At 44.8% G+C, this 20,355-nt stretch overlaps 1 protein-coding gene across 2 annotated transcripts in view; it reads left to right on the forward strand.

Moving 5' to 3' along the window:
* The window catches only part of Mtus2 (microtubule associated scaffold protein 2), a 346,971-nt gene that overhangs the window by 232,462 nt on the left and 94,154 nt on the right, over positions 1-20,355 (forward strand). For both annotated transcript variants that reach the window (XM_029477860.1, XM_029477861.1), the window contains one exon: positions 13,129-13,290. In XM_029477860.1, the coding sequence (XP_029333720.1) occupies positions 13,129-13,290 (162 nt within the window). The remainder of the gene's footprint in view (positions 1-13,128; positions 13,291-20,355) is intronic.

Consider the following 20,355-nt stretch of genomic DNA (forward strand, 5'->3'; position numbering starts at 1 on the left):
AGAAAGAAAGAAAGAAAGAAAGAAAGAAAGAAAGAAAGGAAGGAAGGAAGGAAGGAAGGAAGGAAGGAAGGAAGGAAGGAAGGAAGGAAAGGAAGGAAGGAAGGAAGGGAAGGAAGGAAGAAAGGAAGGAAAGGAAAAAAGGAAGGAAGAAAGGAAGGAAGGGAGAAGGGGGAAGGGAGGGAAGGGGGAAGGGAGGGAAGAGAAGGGAAGGGAAGGGAGGGAAGGGAGGGAAGGAAGGAAAGGAAGGAAAGGAAGGAAAGGAAGGAATGGAAGGAATGGAAGGAATGGAAGGAATGGAAGGAATGGAAGGAATGGAAGGAATGGAAGGAATGGAAGGAATGGAAGGAATGGAAGGAATAGCATTTATTACCCAGTCTCTGTATGTTCAGAAAGTTTAGGGCTTGACTGAGGTTTTGGCGGACTCCATCTGAAAGGCTGGAGGAACCGAGGTCATCAGAAACCAGCAGGTATTCCTGAAGCTGTTCTGGGAGTGAGTCTCTGGAAACAGCTTCAGGTGAGGCAGGAAGAGGCAGGGAGCTGGAACAGCAGGTCATCCCCAAGGGCGAATCTTGTCAGAGCTGCATCTTGCTGTTTCATTCTGCAGTATATGAATTTTACAAGCAAAATTTTAGTTCTATAAAGGTATGAATTGTGTGAGGTGCACAGACCAGCTAAGGATGGGTTTTGCTCCTTGTTTGAGCAGGTGAAAGACAGCTGTCTTTTTTATGAGTAAATTTGATCAATAACCAATGTAATAAATCTTCACTCATGCCATGTGAAAGATGGCATTTTAAGGATTCTGTAACCAACAAGATTTATTGGCTAATTTTAGCTGAAGATTTGGCTAGGGACATTCTTATGTCTAAACCAGTTTTGGGGCTGTTCCCATGTGGAGGGATCAGCATATCCTGTTACTTGTCCTGTTGGAATCCTAAAAGTCTCGCCTCTATCTGCCCTGCCCAGCCATTGGCTGCTGGTAACTTTATTTACCAATCAGAACCCACTGGGGGACAGGGTCCTATCCTGTTACCTGTCCTGTTGGAATCCTAAAAGTCCCACCTCTATCTGCCCTCCCCAGCTATTGGCTGCTGGTAACTTTATTTACCAATCAGAACTAACTGGGGAGGCAGGGTCCTCTAGTGTGTTACAGGTGGACGTACAGATTCTCACATAAACAATTTTGAGGGCCCAAATTAACATAATAGAAGCAGCATTACGCCAAATACCCTACAGGAATGCCTTGACTGTTTTATTCATGTGTAATGGCCTCTGTGTGTGTCGTATACAGCCCACATTATGACTAGATAGTTCCCGCTTGTCCTACCTTTCTGGGGCTCTTACCACAAAGGCATATTGGACCTTGTTCCAGGCCTTTTCTGCATCTGTTGAAATGGATCTTGTGATGTGTCTGTTCTTCAGTCTGTTCTGTGTGCTACGTTTCTTGAGTGTGTCCAGCCTGCTCTTGGTGATGATGCTCTTAACGAACCACTTTAACCTTAATGTGTATGAGATGAGACTGAGATCTGGACCAAGGCAGTGCTAATGATCTGCTTCTGAGACTATGGCGCCAGACACTGACGCAGCCCAGGAGCCTTAAGTCAGAATTGAAGTCTGGTGTATGAGAGAAGAATTGAAGAAGTGGGTGAGTGGTTCTTCACCTGAGCAGGAAGCACATGAGAGCCAGCATGAAGTTTTGTAGATACACTCTGGGTTTTTTTTTTTTCCTCCTTAAATTTTTTTTTTTTTATTTTGCTGGGGAGAGCAAACCCAAAGCCCCTATATATGCTACACGAGTGTTCTACCAGTGAACATCAGCCCCAGCCCTACCTGCTAAGGACTAGATATCTGAATCTCTTCTCTCTGTGTATTTGCTTCAATCCTTTGAAAATACTTCAAAAACCAATATGCTATCGGGTGTGCGGATGCTCATACTTTATTCATGAAAGCCCGAGTCCACGGGAAGAGCTGGAGAAAGTGTGAAGCTTTTAGTGAGTCTCTGAATTCAAGATCTGAGGAAGAGACATGGCTGGGGCAGACACAGCGGTGTCATGGGGCAGGTTTGTGTCCAGTGCTCCATTCATATAGACATCCGGTGTTTCTCAAATACACTCTTGTGCGTGATAGGACCAGAGGCCTTGGGGATGAATCCTACTGTCTGCAGTTTCTACTGTGCCTGATGAGATCTCGGGAGACAGGCAGTGGAGATTATGAGGGTGAAGCTGACCAAGTTCATTCAAGCTCACCACAGGATGTTACCCTGAGCCCCGCGTATGTAGCTGCAGAAGTTGGTGTCTGCCCTGCTGAGTCTCCCTTTCCTTAAAATGTTTAAGTATTATTATTATTATTCATAATTTTACATGTGTATGTTTTGCATACTGGCCCTTCCTCCTCCTCCCTCACACCCCTCTTCATCCTCCTCCTTTTAAACAAATACATAACAATAATCCTCATAGGGGATTTTTATTTTTTCAAGGATGCAGTAAGATCAACCAGGGCCGTCTCTGTGACCATGAATTAGGAGCTAGCTGTGGCAGTCTGTAGCACACCCTGGTGGGGTCTGGTGTTGCTTCAGGTCCAGTCTTCCCTTGTTATGGTTCCCATTCCTCTTTTTTGTAGGGGAAACTTTGCTCACTGTCACTGGGTATTGGGTACATGTAACCTAATATTTGTTATTCTTTTGTATATGAAGGCTTTGGACTAGACTGCTGAAGTGCTGGTTGAAAAACTGTAAGAATTTGGGATGGAGTGGTGAGCACTTACTGCTCTTGCAAAGGACCCAAGTTCAAGTCCCAGCATGCGCAGAGTGGCTTGCAATGAACAGTGATTCCAGTTCTAAGGGATTCTATGCCCTCTTCTAGCCTTCTACACATCCGTGGTACATACATGGTGGATGTACATACATGCAGGTAGAAGCACCCATACACATTAAATAAAAATAAATCTTTAAAATTCAGACCATGAGAACCCCTAACATTGAACTGAATCCTTTTTATATCAGGAGATGGCTAGGAACTTAATATCTGCCAACTGAGTAAGGTTATAGCAAGAATCTGACGTTCCCATCACAAGTTTGTGAATTTGAACCTTGGTTCCCAGCTAGAGACATTGCCTGGCACCTTTGGGACTGTGACCTAGATAACAGATGGAGGCTTGGGGGTTAGGTCTTGAGCGTAATAACTGCTTCTAGTCCCAGCCTGGGCACTCTGAATCCTGTCCACAAAGCCAGGAGCAAACCATGAACTCTGACAGCCACTTTAGCCTCCATGTCTTCCCCACCATGAGACTCTATCTCCTCCTTAAGTTGCTTCAGTCAAGGATTCTGACAAGGCGATGAGGAAAGTAACTGATGCAAATGGACATGTAATACTAACAGTGGCATATATATCTATGTATATACATACATATACATCATATACATATATTACACATGTATATATACATATGTGTGTGTGTGTCAGGTAAACAGCTAATATACTGTGTGTGTGTGTGTGTGTGTGTGTGTGTGTGTATACCACATATACCCAGTGTGTCAGTTGTCTACCTGACAGATAAATAAAACTATTTTAGCTAATGGTGGTAGGAGTATATGGTGGAGGAGGGTCTCCCACAGGAAGCAGATGGTGTGGTAAGAAGAGACCAAGAGTTATATACAAGGATCCACCTTCAGTGACCTTCCTACAGCCAAGCCCCATCTCCCAAAGTTTTTAGAGCCTCTCAGTGGGTATTTTAGAATACCACAGTGGGAGACCTGGGCTTTAGCCTGTGATCCAGTGAGGGAGATTCCATACACCAGCCACAGCACATGACTTAAAATATGCAGGAGGCAGGACATGAAACATTCATTTGCCACTTTAATAATTAAGCTGAATTTTGTCACCAAGTAATAAATGCCATCAGAGGAATGAAATATGCATCAGTTGGTTAATCATGCACCCAGAACATTATACAGCTTGATTGCCTGGGAATCGTCCTTAAAGAGTCAGTCAAGAGAGTAGCTTAATCATCATAGGATAAATATTCAAAACCAATGAAACATGTTTCTTAGAGTGTGTTATAATATGCTTACATTATTAATAGTTTTCTGCTTTTTTTTTCCTATAACCTCCCCTTTATGAAACTCATTTTAGTCTGGTTAGTTTATGACCCTCATTTCTATTAATTCCTCTTTTTGTTGAGATTTTAAAAAATTAAAGTATTATTATATCATTTATCTCCTCCAACTCCACTGACTCCTTCTCAAATTCATGACCTCCTTTTTAAAATTATTACTGTTGCATATATAGTTATATGTGCACATAAATATATAAGTGCCATCTGCTGAGCCCAACAAGTGCTACTTGTCTGTGTATGACTTAAGGTTTACCACTTAATGGTCAGGGTTCGTCCCTGGGAGAGGCTCTCTCTCTCTCTCTCTCTCTCTCTCTCTCTCTCTCTCTCTCTCTCTCTCTCTCTCTCTCTCTGTAGTCATGAGTTGTCTGCAGTTCTTTCTCCAGGGGTAGACCCTGTGAGATTGCCCCTCTTCCATGTTAGCTTGTCTGTTGGCAACATCACTGTTCGGATCTTGTTGAGGCAGCCATACTGCTGAAGTATCATGGCGCTAGCTTCCCTTCCATTTCTAGGAGACGAAGTCTAAGGTCAGACTTCCTGGTCTTCTGGCTCCTACAGTCTTTCCACCACCTCCTGCATAATTTATTCCTCTTGGTAAAATTTAGTCTTGGCCTTCCCAGTAAGTGAAGAATTGAGAAGACCACTAAGTATGAATGGGAATCCCCAAGTTTCAACCTGATGTCAGTTGACAGGGCCCCACTCCATCCTCTTGGAGGGTGATAGTGAATATCTCATAAATTTATTCCTACTTTTCTCAGTGCCCAGAATCCTACAAGAATCTTTCTTTAGTGTAGGCTTTTCTGATCCGAGCCTGAATGTCCATTTCTGTTCTGCTCTAACAAAATACCGCAAGCTAGAGATTTTAAAGAACAGCAATGCATCTTGTGGATCCCAGTAAGTCCAAGATTCAGCAGCGTGCATTTGGGCTGTCTGGTGCTGACCCATCTTCCATGGTGGGGATGCATATCTTACACCGCCGATCATAGAAGGGTAAACTCGATGAGGCTGCATGAAGTCTGTTTTATAACGTCCTTAACTCCATTCACAGAGAGAGAAAGGGGAGGGGAAGGGGGAGAGAGAGAGAGGTGGGGGGAGGCAGGCCTCATGGCGAGTCCTCTCAAAAGCCTCCTCACACTGGCAGCCATAGTGGACCAAGTAGCTCTTAGTGATGTCTCACTGGTTGGGGCGAATGAGGAAGGTGATGGGATCCGGGGATGCAGTTATCATCGTCCTTCTCAGGAGGGATGATGGATTTGCTTACTGAGGATCATCCTCCTTTTGTGATGTGTACCATCCTTCTTTTACCAAAGCAAACTGGCACGGATCCATTGTAACCTCCATGCCAGCTACAGGTCATAGAACTGGATTAAAGCCTACAAGAGGGAACATCAGAATAAGGTTCTTTTTACTAAGATACAATTCAAGGGGCTGGAGAGATGGCTCAGAGGTTAAGAACACGGACTGCTCTTCCAGAGGTCCTGAGTTCAATTCCCAGCAACCACATAGTGGCTCTCAACCATCTATAATGGGGACTGATGCCCTCTTCTGGTGTGACTGAGGACAGCTACAGTGTATTTATAGACCTAAAATAAATAATTCTTTTAAAAAGTATAATTCAAACACCATAAATTTTACCCTTCAAAGTGTACAGCCCAATGGCTTTAGTATATTCACAAGGATATGAGACAAAAGCTCTAATTCATTTCCCCCAAAGACATTCCATGCCTGTTAGTAACCATGCCCTGTTACCTGCTCCTCCTAACACGACTTATTCTGGACATTCAAATAAATGGAGCCATGTAGCATCTAGCCCTTTATACCTGGCTTTTTAGTTCACTTTAGTAACACATGGCAGGCTTTCATTCTTTCCTATGGTAGCTGACTAACATTCCGTTGTCTAGAATACCATATTTTTACTGGACAGGTAACATTTTGAGAGGCTGATGGATTGTCTCCCGGAGCTCTGCTTTACAATCCAACAGCAACCTATGTGCGTACTTATTATAGTTATTCCTGTGCATATGGGTGTGTGCACACACATGCACATGCGTGCTTGCTGATGTGTCAAAGTCAGGTTATTTTGGGGCAGCTCACTATAGCTTTCTCCACCTTACATTTGAGATACAGCTCTCCTACTGACCCAGAAGCTCGTGGGTCTGCTAGGGGCAGCCAGCCTCCCAGATCCACATGTCGCTGTTGCCCACACCTCATCCCCTTGCTGGGATTACACATACAAACTACACTGGATTTGAACTCAGGTCCACTTGCTTGTGCTGTAAGAGTCATAGCCCATTTTACTAGATGGTAATGACGTCTTGCTGTAGTTTGGCCTTGCCGTTTCCCAGTGACTATTGGGTCCCATTCTGTGTGATCGCTGGCTACTCACATGTCTCTGGAGAAGTGCCTGTTTAAAACCTGTGCTCATTTTAAAATTAGGTAGAACGTCTGTCTGTTGCTGAGTTTATAAGTATACATTGCGTATCCAAGACCTTCATCTGACATTTCCTCTAATTCTGTAGGTTGTCTTCTCATCTTATTAATAGTGTATTTAAAACATACAAGGTTTTAAATGTTAATTTTATTATGCATAATTCATCTAATTTGTTTTTCTTCTTTGCCATGTGGATGGTGTGTGTCTGTGTGCGCATGTTCCCATGTAATTCGGGCTCGCATGCATATCAAGGCCTGAGGTTAATGCTTGGATTCTGAGCCATCTCAATGCAGGGATGCTCAAGAGACATTCAGCTAGATAGATGGGGAAATGATATGGGAGGGATATATGGATCATGGCCAAGATTGGGGGTGGGGATGCACATGGCTTTCAGCCCGTTTGATAGAACTCAGTCACAGGGGTCAGCAGGGAGGAGAATAGAGTTTTGTGTATATCATCCAGGGCTAAAGGGAAAGGCCTCATGGCCTCATGAGCTAGTACCTGCCCTGCCACCTGAAGCTTCACCTCTGAGCTCCTCTGCTTCTCTTTCTTCTCCTCCTCTTCCTCCTCCTCCTCCTCTTCCTCCTCCTCCTCTTCTTTCTTCTTCTTCTTCTTCTTCTTCTTCTTCTTCTTCTTCTTCTTCTTCTTCTTCTTCTCCTCCTCCTCCTCCTCCTCCTCCTTCTTCTTCTTCTTCTTCTTCTTCTTCTTCTTCTTCTTCTTCTTCTTCTTCTTCTTCTTTTTTTGATTTTCAAGAGACAGGCTTTCTCTGTGTAGCCCTGACTGTCTTGAAACTCATTCTGTAGACCAGGCTGGCCTCAAACTCACAAAGATCTGGCCTGCCTCTGCCACCTGAAAGCTAAGATTAAGGGTGTGTGCCACCACCTCCTGGCTGATCATTGATCCGTATCTTATCTCAAAGCCAATACTGTTCCATGTGTGTTTACCCCAGTGTAAGATATGAGTCCCACCCTTGATATTCTCACTTTAAAAAATTGTCTAGGGAGGCTGGAGAGATGGCTAAGTGGTTAGAGCACTGCTACTCTTGCAGAGGACCTGGGTTAGGTTCCCAGCACCCATATGGCAGTTCACAACCATCTGCAACCCCAGTTCCCAGGGATCCCCCACTCTCTTCTACCCTCCTCCAAGAACACTGAATGCAGGCAAAACACCCATCCACAAAAAGGGAAAATAAACAGGATCTTTTCAAATTTGTCTTGTGTAGACTTGATCTGTTATTCTTTTTTTTTTTTTTTTTAACAGAGATTCTAGAATCTGCTCATCAAGCTTTATGAAAAATGGTTGGGTCTTAGTGAGAAACCAATTAATATTGAGAATACATAGCTGGTAAAAGATTGCCCTCTGCCATATACAAAAAGAATGGGGGCTGAACTCTCTAGTAGCAAGGTGGGAGGAAGCTATGCATGGCCACCTCAGGGAAGAAAAGGAAAACTTAAATATCAGTAACTATCTGAAAAACTCGTCTAAACTCTATAACTTGTTAGAGACTTAAAATAAGTCAGTAACCCACCCAGCTGTTTGCAAAATGGAAGACCCGTGATGTCACCTGCGTCCATTTGTCTCTTTGATGTGAGTCCTAACAAGCAGTTTGGAAAGCACATGTAGATGTTTCCAGCACATTCCCTCTGTCCATCCGACTTCACAGTATTGAGACCGACATGGTCTTGTCTTCCTTTGGATTGGTGATCCGTTTCGTTATTATTCATACCTTTTGCCGTGTGAAATAGTTCGTTGTATTTTATTAAAGCAATTACATTCCATCTTCTCTTCAGCCTTTCACCCTTGAAGGAATGACCGGATTTCCCTCAATGACACCCCACACACCTTTTCTTCCCATGTTCTTTAGGCATCTGATGTCAGTCTTCGTTGCAGACTTCCCAAGTGCCTTTGATAAATGAATTCATTAAAATGACTAGCTGTAGAAATTAAAGTCAGTGTGCAAGGTAATAACACATCAGGGCATGCCGTGTATCAGACAGTAATGTGTTTTCTTGGACTAACTCCTGCAAAAATGTTTTAAAATTTTTTTTTTTATTTTCTGTGTGAGGTTTTGTAGACATGTATGTATATACATGCACCACATATGTGCCTAGTACCCAAGAAGGCCAGAAGGGGGCAACTGTTCTCCTGGGACCAAGAGTTACAGGCAGTTGAGACTGACCATGAGGGTCCTGGAATTGAACCCTGATTCTCTGCAAGAACACCAAATGTTCTTAAATGCTGAGACATCTCTCCAGAGCCCTGTGTCAACTTACAAATCTCCTGGCATTTACTCTTTCAATTCTCACAGTAGTCTACAAAGTCAATTTCTCTCTCTCTCTCTCTCTTCCTCTCTCTTCCTTTCTTTTGTTATTGTTGTTTGTTTTGGTATTTTTGTTTTTGTTTTTGTTGTTGGTGGTGGTTTTTCGAGACAGGGTTTCTCTGTGTAGCCCTGGCTGTCCTAGAACTCACTCTGTAGACCAGGCTGGCCTTGAACTCAGAGATCTGCCTGCCTTTGCCTCCTGAGTGCTGGGATGAAAGGTATGAGGCACTGCTATCACGGGACTAAAGGTGATTTCCTTATCCCCACCCCACCCCACCCCCGCCCCTCTATGGATGAAGAAGCCAGTGCAAGGAAGTAGCAGATATGCACAGTGACATCCTTGCCTTGGATGTCCCCTCCAAGTCTGCATCCTGTGGTGAGGTGAAGTCTCCACCTTGCTGCTGTTCTGCTCTCCGGTGGTGAGGTGAAAGATGGATAAACTGCCTACAAAGCTCAGGCCAGAGTGGGTGGGACCTGGCAGAAAGTGGGTGGCTGTTTAAGGCTAGCTAGCTGCCTGAATTCTCCAGCACGTTTCCCTGGCTTGTGCTTGCAGCTTGTTTATTTCTAGTTGTTTTTCACTCTTCTCAACAAGGGCTTGATGCTGTCGGCACACTGTCAAGTCCTCAGGCATCCATAGACTTCAATGGCTGCTCCCAAGTTCAGAACGTTCTTTCCTTCCTGAATAATACATCTTTAATTACTGGCCAACTGAAGCCAGTTCTCAAAGAGTAGACCCACTTGTTGACAAAGATTTATTTGTTTATTATATGTAAGTACACTGTAGCTGTCTTCAGACACATCAGAAGAGGGCATCTGATCCCATTACAGATGCTTGTGAGCCACCATGTTATTGCTGGAATTTGAACTCAGGACCTCTGGAAGAGCAGTCAGTGCTCTTAACCGCTGAGCCATCTCTCCAGCCCATATTTTTATTCTTTTAGAAGTGCTATAGGCCTGCTCTCAGAGGGAAATCAATAGCTTCCTGACTCACCGGGCGATTTCTTCCCATCCCTGAAGACAGCCAGGTCTCTGAATTGACATGTTCACTGAATAAATTGCACCGATCAAGGTTGTGATAACAGGACTTTGAACTCTGCAAGCGCCACAAAAAAGTAATTCTGGTCTTAAGAAATTTTGAATAAATTGTTAAATAAGAGACTTGTGGACTCAATGTAGTTTCTACCACACATGTATCATTAAATAGATTATTATTATGGCAGCAGCAGACTACACATCCGCTAATTCCCCTGTCATATATCCCAGCGACTGAGCCCCTCTCACCTCAGAAACACTCTCACAAACACTTAGAAGGTCTCTGATCTCAGGAGCTGAGCTCGCTGATGGATTGCTATTGAATTTCGGGCCCTCAGCCATTCACCCTTGCAGACTCAAGACGCTGCATTTCCTGGCTGGGCTTGGATAGACACCTTGCACACTGCTTTATCCAGCACCCAGCTGCGTAGACCCTGTTCTGTGTGATTCTGCTGCTGCTTCTGGGCTTGCAGAGGTCCGGTATGCTTTCTTTGCTGTGTATAGAACTATTTCAAGCCGTGCACAGTGACCGCAGAGAACTGTGTAACACCAGCTGCTTCAAGCAGGAGCGAGGTCTTTATTTGTTATTCTTCAAGTGCCTTCCCTCCCAGAACAACACAAGTCTCACTGATTCTAAGCAGACTTTCCTAGGGAGAAAAGCAACAATCTCTTCCTCCCAGTGGTTACATGAAATCTCCAAATACCGAGAGCATCATTGCCATTTTGGTAATGTTATCACTCTTATGCAGGCCTGATAGATGTAAAATAGTGGACTCTCCTTTCAAAATGATGGAAACACATTTAATCTCTCATTGCAAGGGCTTGTGATTCTTCCAGCTGACATTGCTGCTTTTTCATGGTACTTGGTTCTGATCCTCCAGGTGGATGGGTTTGTTCTAAACAAGTGCTAATCTGGGTCCAGTCAGCCCTGCTTGATTAGCAGAGGAGAGGCCTCAGCTCCCACCAGCGGGCTGTTTGGAAGACTTGCCTCTTAACAGAAAACATTATTGTTGCCTTTAACAGGTCACATACATAAACCTCCCAAACGCTGGAGGAGAAGATGCAGAAGAAAAGTTTGGGCCACACTTTCTTATGTTGAACTCTGACACAAGCTCATCTTCCAGTTTCTCACATCCTCAGAAAGCCAGTAGTAGTTTGTAACAAACTGTCCTAAGGGCAGAGAGATTATGTCTAAATGGAGTAGCAAACAATATTACCCATCCATTTCTTCTGCCTTTTAAATAAAGTACGCTGGGGCTGGACAGATAGCTCAGTGGTTAAGAGCACCGGCTGCTTTTCTAGAAGACCCAGGTTTAACACCCACATGGCAGCTCACACAACCATCTATAGCCATCTCAGGGAGAATCCTATGTCCTCTCCTGGTGTCTGTGGCTACTGCATACATGTGGGATGTATACATGCAGGAAGCAGATAAAACACCCATAAAATAAAATAAAACATTTCCAATAAAAGAAAATAAATAAATAAAACAGCAATGCCAAGATCTCTCAGCTCTTTCGACCAAGTGCTTCCATAAGTTAAAGACGCGCGTGTCTCAGCTCCCCACCCTCCACCTGAGCCCAGGCCTCTGCTTCTGGAGATGAAATGAGCTGGGTTTCCCACATCTTGGGAACAGTTTCCCTCAGCCAGTGAGATATGTCTGTAGCAGTCATCACTGGGTGCCAATAGGTTCTACATCTGTGGATCAACCAACTGTAGAGTAAAACTGCATTAAGGGTCTCTCTCTCTCCCTAAAAGATTTATTTAATGTATATGAGTACACTGTAGCTGTCTTCAGACACACCAGAATCTACCAAGGGGTTGCTAGGAATTGAACTCGGGACCTCTGGAGGAGCAGTCAGTGCTCTTTAACCACTAAGCCATCTCTCCAGCCCCCAGGGGTCATTCTCAATTGCTATAACTCTCTGCACAGCACTTATGTTGTAATATTAGTACAAAACTCTGGGCATGACTTGAAGTACTCGGAACATCTGTGGGATCTGTGTAAACACGAAGCCATCTTACATACAGAACTTGATCTCATCTGTCTTCCTGTTTTAATATCCACCAGGGGTCTGGAAACCACAGATTATAGTTCTCAGTTCGCCCTCTCCTCTTGGGCATCTGGACACTGCCCTTACACTGGCTTGGAGAGGACTGGTCAAAGTCAGAAATGAATGGGATCCAAGTTCTACCTCTTAGGAAGTCTTATGCTACTGGCCGCTAGACCAGGAGGGGTGAAACAGAGTCTGGGGGCAAAGGGGTCCACAGGACTCCATCCATCCAGGAATGCCAGAAGAGCATGACAGCTCTTAGAAAAGGAGTAAAGAGGTTTGGGTCATCGCCACTGCCAATATTGGGGGCCATGCTCTGATGTGAGCCCCTGCAAGCAACAGGAGCCTACCAGTGATGAGTGTTTCGGGGAGAGAGTCTCCCCCCGCAAGTGTTACAGCTCAGTAAAAACAGCCAGTCTTAAGTGATGCTTGGTGAAACGGCTTGTGTGTCCTTTATTCCCCGTGCATGGGGACTATATGAACATTGGGGAGTGGGATGGGATTTGGGGGTGAATACATTCTACTTGCTGAGGCTGAGTTGCTGGCGATGCTCTGTTTGCATGGGGAAGACTTCCAGGTGCAGGTTACAGGCTAAGTGACTGGCTACCAGTGGCCATCTGGTTGGGGGTCTTCAGCTTATGTGCTCCATGGCAGGCATGGAAACAGGAAGGGAGTACAACTCCTGGTGATGTCGGGGTGAGATTTAAATCTCAAGTTTTAAGATTCCCAGGGTTTAAAAACGCTCCCCTTCGCCAGTTCCATGCCAGTTCCTCTGGTGGCATGGTCCACGTGCCCCGCAACGGATGACTGTGCTTTTATTCTCATTTCTCCTCAGTCACTCACAAAAAGAACATTGCAGCCCCCAACCCCATGAGCTATCCAACTGATCCTTAAAACAGCATACAGTTATACATGCATGTAGGCAACGTGTGTGCACGCGCATCTGAGTATAGTCTGTGTGAACTCCCCTCCTTGCTAAGGGTCTGAATGACAGACATTTAGGACATTGACTAGGGAAGGTCTTTCCACATCTATTTCCAGGCAATTGCTTTTCAGGGTCACATACTGAAAGGCGAGTTCTAACACAGACGGTAGCCTTAGGATTGGCCTGGCAAACCTGAATGGCAAGAGGGTCCATCCATTTTTCATGATGTTGTAATTAACACGCTGTCTGCCTCCCACAGGCTCAACCTTTGGCAATGAAGAGCAGGCTCCTCTGAAGCAGGCTCTGCCTTCTAAGGACACACCCAAGGGAGCTGGCCGGGCGGCTCCTGCGTCTTCCTCCAATGCAACAACACCACGCAGGAGTTTACTTCCAGCACCAAAATCCACTTCCACGCCAGCTGGTAAGACCTTCTGCCTTGCAGGAGCGCCACAGTGGAGTAGCCTTTGTGCATAACTATGAAGTCTTTGAAAGTCCCCATGTACATCAGCTACTTAGAGAGGATGTGAGATGAGTTTTAACTGGTATTTAGACTTAATACTGATACATCTGCTTTTGCGGTGCTTCAACCGCATTCATGTGTTTAAAACTGTCACAAAAAAAAAAAAAACCCTCTTCTCCACCTGTCTGGAAATCCTCTGAATGACAACCTTTTGGTTCAGAAAGTAAGAACCAAGCTGTCTTTTTAAAGAAGACTGACATTTGGCTTTTGCTCTTGGAATCGTTTGAAGGGCTTTGGGGCAAGCTCAGCCTGGGCCTCAGAACTCAGAGCTCAATGCCCCCCGCCCCCCAGCAACGGCACAACTCTCCATGCCACACATGTGCAGACATTCAAAAGAAGGCACTCATGCCCAGACATTGCCCAGGTGGCCCAAGTGTGGCTCCATCTTGCTTCTCCTTCCACATCTCACATAAGGAACCTCATCTCCAGCAGGGTCTGTGGGTCTGTTCTTAGTTTTCTGTTGTCTGCACTGTGAAAGATGGAGTGGGTGCTGAACCCACATCCACTGTAGACGGCTCATCCGGATCAGTACTTGTTTTCCTTCGTATTTTCCCTTCGTCCTTATAGCCATGTTATCTATCATTGTACACATATACAAACATATGGGTTTGTGAATTCTTTGGGTGGCGTTACAAGCTGAGTGACCCGGTTGAGGTTTGGTTGTTGTTGCTGTTTTGTCAATGTGTCACACGTTAGAGTCACCTGTGAAGAAAATGCTCTCACCAGATCCCCTGTAGGAAAGTCTTGGGACAATTTCCTCATTGATGATTGATGCGAGAGGATCCAGCCCACTTTGGGAAATGAGGTCTGTGGTTTGGGCCTGTGGTCCTGAGTTGTATAAGAAAGCAGCCAGAACAAGTCACGGGGTGCACGCAGGGGCTTCCTCAGTGGAGGGCTGTGGCTGACAGAGCACCCGGAGGACATAAGGGAGTCAGCGAGGAGAGGGAGGAGTCAGTCAGGTGATGGCGGTGAGGGGAATCTCTCGGCTCTGACTGACTAGCAACCACGTTTATTTATTTATTTATAAAAGTTTCTCAAAACAAAGACAGACTAATAATCACCCCAGAAGCACAGATCATGCGTTTGGTTTTTCATTGCATGCCCAGGGTTACAAGTTCAATCACAATTAGAAAAATACAAGCAGAACAGATCTTATTTTTATTATCAGCCCTATAACTCCAATTTAAGGACTCTAAAGAACGTCTCCTCCAAAGCAAACATGTTTATTATTATATGACAGCCTGCTTGTAGGCTGGCAGTGTTTGCAGTTTGAAAGCACTCCAGACAAACAGAAAAATATCCGAGCCAGTCTTCTTTATGGATAGCAAATACTTACACCTAACTTCTTTACAGTAAGTTTCACCACCTACACAATAAAGGAGGAAAAGCTTTGTTTCAGTTCATCTATCTCAATTACTGAGTGCTATTCTTCCAGAGGTGTACCCTGTATGACCCCCTATCTTTAAACTACATTTTCAGAGAGCTCTAAGCATATTGTACTGAGAGGCCTTGAATCTGTAACCTTTTCTCCTGGCTAGTCAGGCTTTGGCAATGGTCTCTGTTCACACTGCGTCAATTGTACTGCTTGAGTTTGCTCACGCGCAGATAGCGCAAGAAGACCCCTGGGGTAGTGGCCTCCTCTAACTCTGTGCCTATATCGCTACTTAATGATCTCCAGGGCATAAGGAAGACTTCCAAATAGTGACCAGATAAAGTTAAGTTTAGGATTTTCTTAAAAAGACTCAGACATCACTTTCTCAGGAAAAGACATAAAGTGAGGGCTGGAGAGATGGCTCAGAGGTTAGGAGCACTGATTTCTCTTCTGAAAGTCCTGAGCTCAGGTCCCATCAACCACATGGTGGCTCACAACCATCCGTGATGAGATTTGATGCCCTCTTCTGGGGTGTCTGAAGATAGCTACAGTGTAGTTACATATAATAAATAAATCTTTAAAAAAGAAAAAGAAAAGGCATAAAATGAATCATAATGCAGAAAGTCCCCAGAAACGCAGCACACAGAGACCAAAACCCTAAAGTGAGAGACAGAAAGGCAGCGGTCGCAGTATTCGGCTCAGCTCTGGGGACCTGTGCCCAGCAGCTGTGCTGGCTCTCTGACTCTCACCGTTTCCAGTGGATGTGGCTGTGTTACAGGGAGCAAGCTGGAACACAGCATCCTCTCTGCCTCAACTTCAGTTCTTGCCTCTATGTCGCTGCCTTGAGTCCCTACCCTGACTTCTCTTCATGATGGACTCCAAGCTGTAAGGTGGAAGAAACCCCTCCCTCCCAAGTTGCTTTTGGTCAAGATGTTTTATCAACAGCAATAAAAAGCAAACCAAGATAGTGCATATCTCTTTATCTGAAATATTGGAAGTTCAGAATGCTGCAAAAAAGCTGAAGTTGTTTGAACATGAATACCACGGCACACTCACCTGCCCTCACCTGATAGGTCCACATATGGACACACTAAAATCTGTTGTGGAAAATAACAAGACTACATGCATAAATTCGGTATGCATCATACATATGTGAACTTTGTGTTTAGGCTTGAGTGTCATCTCCAATACACCTCAGTATGTTTGCTTAGCTTTTCCAAAGTCCAAGTCCTTTGAAACCTTTGGTCCACTTGGACAGGTGTGACGTGCTGTCGAAGTCATCTTAATTTGTATTCCCTTGACTGCTTCTAGATGAAGCCACATGCGCTGTGCTACAGCAGCACCTCAAGTGGGGGCTTCTACCCTGCCTTTGATCATTCCGTTCCTGGATAAAAGACACACAACTTTTATTATTGTAATAAGCCTTAATCAGCACTAGAGCTGGACAAGTATCTACCCTCTATGCTATTAGAATCTATTTCCACATTAACAACCCCACATTCTAAACCGCCATGTTCCATCTGGGCAGCTCTTAACTCCAATTGGCCAGCCCTCGCAGCTGTGCTTTTATGACTCACCTAACCCAGAGCGTCTTCCTTCTCTCCTCCTGATCCCACTCCTCATGGTTCGCCTCCAAATCCAAGCCCAAGAACCTCAAGCCCCGCCCATCTCAATTCTGCCCAGCTGTAGGTTGTAGGTATCTTTATTCACCAATCAGGGATGTCCTGGGGGCCAAGGTCACATAGTTGTCATAGACCCACTTTCTGATACTCTCATCGTTGGGGGCAACTAGGCCTTGGGGACCAGTGTTAAGCATTATAGTTCATAGAAGAGGACCAGTCCTCAACATTTAAGTTGCATTGTTTGGGTGAGCGTAAGGTATGTGTTAAATACAATGTCTCTACAGTTTGGTACCCTAACTGGTTTATTGTAGGTACTGGACATCTGTTAGTTAATGGTTGAATGAACCAATAAAAGGGTGCACACTGTATGGAAGTCAAACCATTCCATCCCACTGTATTCAAAGCTTGGCCTTATTCAAACTAGAAGGCAATTAGACAAGCCTGTGGTGGTGGTTGTAGTTTTACAATGGCTGTGAGCTACCACGTGGGTGCTAGGAATTGAACCTGGGTCTTCAGGGAGAGCAGTTGGTACTCTTTAATGTCTGAGCCAACTGTCTTGCTCCAAGCTTACGGCTGTTGCCTCAACCCTATAGATGAAGATTTCTCAAACATTTGTGCATCACGGCCATCACTGTGCTTAGGAAAACCCAATCACTGAGCCCTGGCCCTGGAACCCATGCTTTAGCAGCTTTGGCATGGGGCCCGAGAATCTGCATTCTTCCAGAGTTCAGCCTTTGTAAGCTACTCACAATAGAAAGATGGGCAGGGATGTGGACAGGGAGGTCCTTAGAAAAACAAATGGAAATGGGTTTTAATCATAAGAAAGGGTAATCCACTCCAGTTAGAAGAATAGAAGAAGAAGAAGAAGAAGAAGAAGAAGAAGAAGAAGAAGAAGAAGAAGAAGAAGAAGAAGAAGAAGAAGAAGAAGAAGAAGAAGAAGAAGAAGAAGAAGAAGAAGAAGAAGAAGAAGAAGAAGAAAATACAGTAAACCTAGAAGGAACTGAACTATCATAGCCATTTGACAAAAAAGTCCACACAAGTGACTCGTGCTGTAGAGCAGCAGCAGCAGCCATCCTCAGGTATCTCTGGGAGACATATACAATATTCCACTGCTCTACAGAGGACGCAGGCAGCAGCCTGCAAAACCATAAGTGCACTTACTGTTTGAAGACCCAGTCTTGGCTATAGGAATCGTCCCCAAAGTAGATTAATCAAAATCCAGTGCGTGAGGGTATTCATTGCATTAATGTTTAAAGTCACAGAAGACTAAAAGCACCCCAACTGCCTGATCATAGTGGACCGGATGGATGCACTCCCAGGATGCATTGCAGCATGGCTGTCTTAGCTAGGGTGTTGTTTCTGTGAAGAGACACCAAGACCAAATCAGTTCTTATAAAGGCAAACATTTCATTGATGTTGGCTTACAGTTTCAGTGTTCAGTCCATTATTATCCTGGCAGGAAGCATGACAGAATACAAACAGACATGGTGCTGGAGGAGCTGAGGGTTCTACATCCTGATAGTTAGGCAACCAGGAAGAGACTTCTGAAGGCAGGCAGGAGGATGGTCTCTCTTCTACATTGGGCAGAGCCTGAGCATAGGAGCCTCAAAGCCCACCCCCATAGTGACATACTTCCTCTAACAAGGCCACACCTCCTCCAACAAGGCCACACNTCCTCCAACAAGGCCACACCTCCTAATAGTGCCATTTCCTATGGGCCAAGCATATTCAAACCAGCACAACGGCTGACCTAAGAGAGGGGATTTTCTCTAGATAGGGGATGTGTTATACTATTTGTGTGCTTATACTAAGAAAAGAAATCAAAAGATAAGCTGTGAATTTTAAAGAGATTATCCATAGGGTGAAAGAAGAATTTAGGAAGAGAGATTAAAGCCAATGACAGTATATGGACTCTTGTTTTCTATGCTTGACTTAAAAGTCATCTAGATATTGAGCGTAGTTGTACACAGACGCTCAGAGAGCAGAACTGGACAATCCAAAGTGAAATTCAACAGATGGAATAACCCGTAGAAGCCAGGCATGTGTGGGTTGACAGTTTTATCCCAGCACTCATGAGGCAGAGGCAGATGAACCTCTGTGAGTTCAAAGCCAGCAGGGCCTACACAGCAAGTTCCAGGCCAGCCTGTGAAAACTACTGAGGCCCTGTCTCAATCAATCACTGAATCAATAAATATACAAGTAAATACATAAATTGTGGAGCCTGATGTGGCAGGACCACGGAAGTGAACTTTTCCAGGTGACTTCAACCAAGTGATCTGGCATGCCTCCCTTCTTGGATAGTCCCTACATTCAGAAAGACTCCAACAGGGATGTCTTGACCTCTCGTCAGGAATCTATCCTGTTGGTGGTGGTGCGCTACATCATGACTGCATGTTCTGATGGTGAGTTTTCGTGCCAAGGGAGAAGGTGGTATAAGGGCATTATGGGTAACACGTGAACGCATCAGCAGTAGACTTTTAAGAAGAGATCTCACTGGAAAGTTACAAGTAGGTAAAGCAATAGTAGTGATCTCGGGTTGTATGAAAGAATATTTACTATTTAAAATAGACAAGAGCGAGGTCGGGAGGCAGCTCAGTTGGTGAGTTGCTCATCATACATGCATGGCAACTTAAGTTTGATCCCTAGAAACTGTCTAAAACACAAAACCAAACAAACCTGGGCATGGTGATGCATGCTTCTAATTCCAGCGCTGAGGGGGAGGAGTTTTGGTGGCCAGCCAGCTGATGTGTGAGTTCAGGGCCAAGGAGAGATACTGCCTCAAATAGAAGGTGGATTGCATCCTAAGCAAAGAAACCTGGTGTTGGCCTCTAGGCTCCATATGCATGTACACCACACACACACACACACACACTGGGAGTCTCGGAATAAATACATGGTTCCAGGCTTGTGTAGACCCCAGGACAGTGAAGTAGGATAAGTTCATGGATAAATGTGTAGACAGGGTAATTGCTTTAATGGACACAAAGTTAGATCTAGTGGGATATTTCAGCTTTTGAAAGAAGAGGAACAGGCAACATATGTATGGAGCCTTCTCTTTTTTTTTTTTTTTTTTGAGTATTTCTGCTACTTAGGAGATCTTAAGTGCCATTTCTTTCCCTCTACATACAGCCTGATCCCTCTCTCAGCTAATATGTCTTCCCTTCAGGTCTTAACACTGTGTGACCTCTTCAGGGACTTTCCCTTTAATACCTCTTGTCACCCAGGTTATTATCTAAGAATTCCTATACCCGCCATGTCTCTGACTCTTCTTTCAATAACTAATCTGGAACTTGCTACGTGGACTAGGCGGGACTTGAACTCACGAAAATCTGGCCTCTCAAGCACTGGGGTTAAAAGTAGGCACTACCATGCCCAGACATGCCTGCTTTTCTTTATCCCAAATCCTTTGCCATCAATAGGGAAGCCAGACTACCCCAGCTACTAATGAATAGCCATTGAAAGAAAGAGCATCCTGATTCCCTGCTGAGTCTCTCCCCTGAGGACTCTGGGACAAGGAGATGGTGAGCTTAGAAGTTACTGGAGACTTCCCATGACTGCTCAGAGAGGAGCACCAGCTCCCCAGACTGCACAGGAGGCATCCCTGGCCCTTTCCCATAGTTCAGGGTCAGCAGGAGCTGAGCCTTTCCAGCTCTCTAGCACTGTGAGGAAATGTGCTTTTTATAAACCAATAAAAACAGATAACAAAACAGAGACCCACAGGGCTTGTGACACAGCCCACAGCAACCTCCACCATTTCCCTCTATACTCCCTTCTCCACAATTGGTGACTGTGCCAGTCTTGCTCTGTGAGTCCCCTGTCCTCCTCCGGGGTCAGCAGCAAATGGCAGGCCCAGTCACAAAACACCTAGGGGATCATTTGTAACGATTGGCCACATCTACTCAGAAACGTCCTTGAATGGGGCTGCTGAGCTCTGTGGCTGATTTGCAGGAGATGTAATTGTTTTTAAAGATT

This window comes from Mus caroli, chromosome 5 (genome assembly GCF_900094665.2).
Source record: "Mus caroli chromosome 5, CAROLI_EIJ_v1.1, whole genome shotgun sequence".
Taxonomy (NCBI): Eukaryota; Metazoa; Chordata; class Mammalia; order Rodentia; family Muridae; genus Mus; species Mus caroli.